Source organism: Triticum dicoccoides, chromosome 7A (assembly GCF_002162155.2).
Source record: "Triticum dicoccoides isolate Atlit2015 ecotype Zavitan chromosome 7A, WEW_v2.0, whole genome shotgun sequence".
NCBI lineage: Eukaryota > Viridiplantae > Streptophyta > Magnoliopsida > Poales > Poaceae > Triticum > Triticum dicoccoides.
The window spans coordinates 473519165-473527119 of record NC_041392.1 but is presented as its reverse complement, the minus strand read 5'-3'; the positions used below and the strand labels follow the sequence as shown (position 1 = coordinate 473527119).

The window sequence follows — 7955 nt, the reverse complement described above, 5'->3', positions numbered from 1 at the left end:
CAAAAAAAAAGCTACCGGTAGTAAATACTCAACACCGATCGCATCCCAGCAGAGTTGGTCAAAACCCTAATCACCTAGGGAACTTGGAGCTTTTCTTCTGTGCCGCTCACAATTTTCTTTTGAGAGATCTCTTTTTTTTTTTTTGAGAAAGTTTTGAGAGATCTCGGGTATGACATAAACAACCTTAGACAGCCCGGCAGCGCCATAAGAATCAGCCCGGCCCACATGAACTATTTTAAAGACACGCAGCCCAGTTGACAAACCCACAAAGGCTCCCGAGATTTCTAATCCTCTTCTTCTTCCTCCTCCAGCCTACCCCTCTTCTTCCCCGATCCCTCCCCCAAATTCGTCGCCTCCCAGTTCCCGGTCTTTTATTCCTCACAAGTTCGTGGCACCAACAGGACGCAACAAGCCAGCCCCACCGGTACCGCACTGCCGTGGGTCGACCCTTCTTCTTCTTCTGCCGGTAAGGAACCCTAGCTTCTCTCTTCGCTGCCTGATTTTCTTGGATGTCCGGTGCCTCTGGTAATCTAACCCATCCATCCGTCCATTCATGGCTGCTTCGATTAGGTCCTCCTAATTCACTCCGGCACGAGATCGATCCCCTCAGGGCGCGCCGCGCAGGTGCCGGAGCGGCTTATTTCCAAGAATTTTATCTTTGGGTGCTAGCAAGAGACGGATAAGATGAAGCGCAAGCGCGGCCACACGCCGGGCAAGAAGAGTTCTTCGAATACCACCGGGGGAGACTCTTCGTCTGCATCTCCGTCCAGCCCAAGCACCGAGGAGAACATCCCAGCGGAGAATGCGCCTGTCTCGAGGTCCACTCCGGCAGTGCCTGAACCATCTCCTCCTCCTGAACCAGAGAAGCCGATCCTCCCTGCCCCAGCTCCGGCTCATCCCACCGCTGATATACCGTACGCCAAGCCGAAGGTGGGGGCGGTATACGGTCGTGTGAAGCTGAAGTTCAAAACCTCCAAGGTGGTAGAGCTCAACAATAGTTCGTCTGTAGCTCAGGCATCCGCTGATGCTGGTAAATCTCAGACTGCCGCTCCTGAAGTGAGCAAGCAAGCTACTGCCGAAAAAGGTATCACTGCATCGTCAACTGGCCAGACAACTGATGGGCAGGAGTCGGAGTTGAGTGGTTCTGATAAGGACAAGGTGGCAAAGAAAGCAGGAAGCATAAAGATCGTCTCGGCGGGATTATCTTCTTCAGTACAAGATAACACCCAGGACAGGGAAGTTGATGAAGTACATGAACCTCTTCCAAGTAAGCAGGAAACTGTTCTAGTAACCGAGGAAAGTGAGAGTGCATCGGAGCCAAAGAACTCACAAGGGTCAGAGATAAAGCAGTCTACCCTGGAATCTCAGCGTGATGAGAAAGAGTTAGCTGCTGCACTTGAAGTGAGTACAATTTGGCTCAACTTTATTTGGCGTCTTTTGATTCTCCAAATATCACATGGTAAAGACCTGAAATAAATGAAACCTTTACTGAAATTCTCTTTTGCTCTCAGGCTATTAAGAAGGTTATGAAGGTCGACGCAGCTGAGCCATTTAACACCCCAGTGGATCCTATTGCTTTGGGAATACCTGTGAGTATTTTGTGGTGCCTCTTCTTTCTTTTCAAATCACCTGGAACTTTGGTAGGCTTCACACATAAATATATTGATCTTAAACACTTAGTTGAGTCAGCCCCTCATAAGTCTCGGTGTCGTATAGTCACTTCCACAAAATGTCTTCAGTGGTGTAGTATCGATCACTTCCACTGAATTGGTTCAGACATCTACTTGCTATGAGTATGCAGGTTTCCATTTCCCATGCCCTATCTTTTTTTTCTGCAATTTTTCTGGGGTAACTCTATTTTCAAGTAGGTTGCTGCCCCATCTTTAATTCTATGGCCGAGTAAATAAAACTGATGGTTATGATAGGGCTATTGATCTATGGCATACGTGAAAGCTCTGCCTAATTATATGATTAATTTGGCTAAAACCTAGTCAAGCTTTCCTTGCTCACAAGATCAAGTTCTGAACCCCAGTCTATTTGTTTTTCTTGAACATACTAATAGTAAGAAACAGTAATTACAAATGCAGACCACTTCCACAGCAGTGTCTCAGACAGACTTCTCTAGCTGCATGTCTTGTGACCATTGTTCTAATTACCTAAGAAACTAATTATATGCATGCAAGCTCCTAAATCAATTTCTTATGGAAAATAATTCACTTTATTTTCATGTGATTTTTTTATTCCCCTCACACTTGCAAATTGTGTAGGATTATCTTGATGTTATCGACACTCCTATGGATTTTGGCACAATATGTCAAGATTTAGAACGTGGAAGCAAATATATGAACTCAGAGGATGTCTATAAGGACGTGCAGTTTATATGGGATAATTGTACCAAGTATAACAGTAAAGGTGATTACATAATAGAGCTTATGAAACGGGTAAAGAAGGCCTTCATGAAAAATTGGCTGGCAGCAGGCTTGTATTCTGATGTGCACGAGAATGGTAAGTATTGAACAGATGATAGCTCCGAACTTGTCCTTAGTTAATACTTTTATCTAACATTTAACTTGCATATGAGTTCTTTTCAGTAGTTCCTGTTTCACGTACTACTATATATGTACCTCAAATGAGTCCATACCAAGGAACAAAGGAAACATTTTCTATACTATAAGACATCTTTATTATCAAGTCACTTATACCATCAGTATTTATGAATTTACCGATAAGTTATTTGACATAGTGAATTTTTTTCTGTTATTGTACTTATGTATTGCATAACATAACAAGTGAAAAAAAATGACTTCTAATATATAGTAATGCTGTTATACCACCTCCCTTCCAGGCTTTTGCATTTCATTGTATTAGAAGTTTAGCAATGTTGTACACTGCATGATCATTTATTTAGCTGTATATAGTTTTCTTTACCTGATAGAATACGCGTGTTCATATATATGATCAGTATTTCCCAAAATTTTAGGTGGCAATTACAATACTGGCGATGAGGATACCAAAGTTAGTTCAAAAAGCAAGTCTAAGCAAAAACGGCGTCGCCCAGGGTATGTAGTTAATGTTGTCTTGTGGCCACCTACAAGTTTTCTTTATCTATTCAATTAGAGGCTAGACTATCATATGATATCATGTCTTATGTGCTGTGGGCCATGCTCTTCAGAAATCATATCGACTAGAAGTTTAGAACATTGAAGTAGTGAGATTCAAATGAACTAAGTAACATATTTTACTTTGCAAAATGATTTGAGCAGGATAGCATCTATACACTACTAGAAACTACGATTTTACCTAGAGCCATATATCCTAAGGTAAAAGGCAAAAAACCATAGCTAAAGGCTTTACCTAGAGCTTGCCCTAGGTGAAGAATAGTCGGTAAGGAGCTCTTTCCCTAGAGTGCCCTTGTCAAGCTCTTGGGAACCATTTCTTTACCTAGAGCCGTAAGCTGTAGGGAAATAATTCAACCTGGCTGCTTGTCCAACGTGGAAAGGTAGTTCACCTACAAGCATGTTTGGCTCTAGGGAGAGATGGTGGGGTCCTTTTGAATTATGCCACGTCACAACTTGCCCTACAGCTATTTCCCCCATATGTTCAAATAATACCCTAGGGATACATCATATTTTTATCTGCCATATAAAAATATGCAACTTGAATTTAAATTCATACCAGCCATAATTCAAACAATTCAATCCCGAGCCATAATTCCAATTTATAAATTGTAGCCAAAATTCAACATACAATGACACATACATCGGACTCATGGTTGATTTCAAGCCAGAATTAAAAAAAATACACCACATCTAAAATTTCTACAGCTAGCAGAATACCTAAATCAGCATGTACAAGCATTGTTGGTCAGGCTAAGTATCTGCTACTGCAAATAACTTGCAACAACATGTTATCTATGCTCGATAGACTTCAAGACCCAGAAAAGCAAGGATCAAGAGGTTGGCTGCCGTGGAGGGACAAGCGAGTGAGTTAAGTTCGAGATGCACTGGATAGAAAACATCTTTGCAGCGTTAAGCTCCAAATCTGGGGCAGAAGCATCCAAGTGAGATTGTGATCCTGAAAATTAGTGATGGCAGGCAGTTTAGCACGTAGTTCAAAGACTTGAATATTCTGGTAGGCAGCATAATGAACGTAATTTGGACAATATGGGCATAAGACAAGAGGATTTAATCGCTCCCCACACTACACATAGCCCCTGCATAAAAAAAATCCATGATCATGCTTTGCACAGAAGCATGCATATAATCACAACAGTGCAGATCACCACACATAAAGCTGTGCACATCACTGAAGCATGCATTTTAACATTAACACCCTAGAGGCATACATAGTTTGTATCATTTCAAGTTAGTTCCAGAAAACTTACATCTGAGTGTTGCTGCGCACACAAAGCTGGCGGTTCTTGATTAGTTTCCAAAATCTGCAAGAGAAGAGCTCAGATGTGAAAACATACACGATCATGCTTCAAATGTATAGCGACTTGCTAGCTAGTATGATAAGTGCTTGATGGCATAAAGTGATTTCTGGTTCTTGGTTCAGTTTTTCATGAACGCATACAACTAAGGTTCATGCTTAGCTCATTTCAATTGACACTACACAAGTTTGCATATAACTAGAGATTGAAATCAAATCAAAATTACATGGTCAAGCCACAAACAAAAACAATGCAGAGTTGATGTGAGACACGAACAGTACATACATGAACATGAGATTGAATATGAAGTTCTTGGATGAGGACGGTGCAATGATGTCTTGCCGGTAATAACACAGTAGTAGACCCATTGAAGAGAGCCAATTATCCATGTGGCTTCCCTGAAGAGCAGTCATTTATAATTTGTTCATTAGCCGCAGATATTGGTCGTCGTAAGATCCCCAAGCTTCAAGAGCCAATGTAAGTTCAAATATTTGTGAAGAAGGCCATGCATAACTAAAAAATGCAGAAATTAATTCAAGACATATCTAGAGAATAGCGACTCTTTGAAAAGACCATAAATAACTAACAAATTATTTATATGAATATGAAAATTATCTCTGGCAAACTCATGACAAACTTGGTCTTGCCGCATTGAGCTACTTAAGAAATAATGGTATGCATGAGTGTGCCAATACCGACATACACCTTGCAACTGCTATTGTTTTCCAAATATGCAGCTGTTAATAATTGCTTTCTGTCTGAATTCCTTTCAATGAGTAGTTGATGGCATAGGAGCTGCATAGTAGTTCTGATAAATCCAGGATATTATGCCATGAGACAGACACCATTTACAATTCCAAAAACACTCTACAAAACATGTTACCTAAACACTAAACTTGTTGAACTAACAAAAAATCTTGTTCAGTATTCTCATGATTTGTTTGCCAACACTATCACTATCTTTGCACTGAGCATGTTAATTAGTACTAGGATTCTTATGCTTGTCTACTGCTGTTTAGGAAGCTCAGTACATCATGGACCTGTTTTGGATGAAAAAGAAAAATAGTACCAACGTGTTAACCTGATTGCCTAGATGATTAATTGCAGATCATTTTTTTGTCCCTATTTGTGCAATATGGAAGTACACATGGTTATTGGCTAGTGACTCACTGGGCATGTAATTTATTTTCGTTCTGATTTTTTGCCTCTCTCTTTCTTGATAAAAAGTTCTGCCTGATTCAGGGAGACATCAATGGAAGTAGAAGTAACACTCCTCATGTTCATGTACTCCTTATAGTGATCTAAAGCGTCCTATATTAGTTTACAGAGGGAGTATGTACTGTTATACGCACCAAAAATCATCAACATTAATTCGGATAGGAAACATGTAGCAACATATCCAGAAAACAAATGTCATAAGTACCTAGATTCATCAAAATTCATCAGTTCCAGTAACCAATAAGTAATCACCAGCAACTTGCAAGTTATTGAGCATGGGTATACACCTTCAATAGAGGGAGATTTGTCAATGGAGGATGGTGCTTGCAGGCGCCGCTGCTGTTGTTCCCTGCTCATCGGCGCTAGCCCAAGTCCCTGCTCACCGCCGTCGCTCAATCTCCCTATACACCATGGAACCGAGTAGCCACATGTTTCCTCTTGTCCCATGCCGCATGGGCTCACCTTGCAGTGCCTATGGTGTGCCGGTGCCAATATCTGTCGGTGCGCGAGGAAGGGGTAGGGACGAGGGGCGACGACCTTCAGAGAGAAAGAGGTTGGCATGCAGCGGAATCACAACCGGCGGTGCTTGATTTGTGACGGAAGGGGAGAAGAGAAGGAGAGGCGGCGGCGCTGGATCTGGAGAGATGGGGGAAAGTGAGATGGCCGGACATGGAAGACCTAGACTTGGTGAAACTTTTTGTCCACTAGCGCCAAGCTCCTTTGGCCCATAGTCACTGCCTAGTGGGCCCAACAGCGTGGGCCGAAATAAAACACGCGGTGCTAGCGTGGGAATAACAAAAAAAATAGTTGCCCACCAAAATATAGCTTTCACGTGGTATCACCGAACCTTCTTCCTATTTTTCTAATCAACATGGTGTCTGCGTGGTCTTCATTACCTAGGGGCCAAACTTAACTGTAGGTAAAGTTTTACTCATTTATTTTCACCCAAAAATCATCTTTTCCTAGAGCTGACTGTTCATAGCTTTTGTTTCCCTTGAGGGGAGTCATAAGCTCTAGGTAAAGTGGTAAACTCATAGTTTCTAGTAGTGATAAGACCTATTTGGCCAGGTATAGTGTCCTGTCGACTTCTGTCAGAGAATTCCTTATTTGGCCCTTCCTTAAAATCTCCTTCCCTATTTCTTTTAGCCCAAAATAAAATTTTCTTCCCTATTTGACGCTCAATGTAACTTTTGCTTCCATTTAAGCAGTAACGATGTTAAAGTGTGAGATGAGAAGACCTTTTTTGCCCCTAGCGCATTGTGCGACTATACTGGATATCTAAGTAAACAATCAATCAGTTCCACACACAAAAAAAGAAGCAATCAGTTCACCGATATTCTACAGATGTTCATGAATGTTGCACTCCAATAATTTGGTCCTTAGCTGAACTTATCTGTGTGTATAAAAGCCTTAGGAAACGTCTGTAAAACATGCAATACCATATCTAAGATCAGTACCATACTGGTTTGTTCATCACGTTCCAAAAGTATTATGCACTATTAAATCCTCTAAACAGCCCACGGTCGGAACTAGTACACATATTTAGTCGTAGACCAAGCGCACTGTCGGCAGACGAGAATGCCTCCTGCTGGCCACGACCAGCCGGAGACCACGCACACAGCCGGTAGCGGAGGACCAGGGGAACGCCGCCAGCCAGCCACACGCAGCCGGAGACCACGTGTTCGCCTGGACTGAGGCAGTCGCCGCCACCGGTCATCTCATCTTGACATTAGCCTCCTCTCCGGTCGTGGCACGGGAACAGGTCCACCTCGTCGATGTCCACTGGGACGATGTCCGTCACCTGCAGCAGCACTGTCCGGTGCTCACCCACCGGCTTCGCCACGCCCGTCTTCATTTCTTCCAGCAGCTTCAGGAGCACGCCTGGTCTAGTGAGATGGAATTTGAGTTAGTCTAGGTGGTGATTAAGGAAAGGATCACAAGAAAGGCCGTCTCTGTTATTTTTTTGGAACATCAACGAGTTATTGGTCGTGCCGAAGAATTTGAGTTGGTTCTTTTCCTCGAAGTGGAGCTTTGCACGGACGGCCAGCTGTGACAGGAGAGGACGATCCTAGAAGACAGGAGAAGCTGTTCACACCTTGTGGCACCACTGGAGCCTGTGCAGACGCGCCGTGGCCGTGCTCGCCCCAGTGCAGTGGGCTGACCCCTCTGCGGTGGTGTTCGCCGACGGCCAAGCCGCACCAAGGCCTTCGGCAGCTACCATCTTTGGTTCACGGCCTCTGCAGACGCATTGTCCCCTTCCACTTTGGCCACCATCCGCAGCCTTGCGCCGCCGCCGCTATGTGCT

General features: G+C 43.2%; 1 protein-coding gene and 1 long non-coding RNA gene across 2 annotated transcripts in view; one reads left to right on the top strand and one right to left on the bottom strand.

Annotated features, from left to right (window-relative positions):
• The first annotated feature begins 278 nt into the window (after nt 1-278).
• The window catches only part of LOC119329638 (bromodomain-containing protein 4-like), a 10992-nt gene continuing 3315 nt past the window's right edge, over nt 279-7955 (top strand). Inside the window, exons 1-5 of the mRNA XM_037602697.1 lie at nt 279-466; nt 571-1401; nt 1512-1589; nt 2268-2505; nt 2981-3059. Of these exons, the coding sequence (XP_037458594.1) occupies nt 685-1401; nt 1512-1589; nt 2268-2505; nt 2981-3059 (1112 nt within the window). The 5' untranslated portion in view covers nt 279-466; nt 571-684. The remainder of the gene's footprint in view (nt 467-570; nt 1402-1511; nt 1590-2267; nt 2506-2980; nt 3060-7955) is intronic.
• LOC119329639 lies at nt 3181-6509 on the bottom strand. Its single transcript, XR_005159632.1, has 3 exons — nt 4718-6509; nt 4385-4438; nt 3181-4074 (listed from the first exon to the last, which is right to left on the bottom strand). It is a non-coding gene; the product is annotated as an uncharacterized LOC119329639 (long non-coding RNA).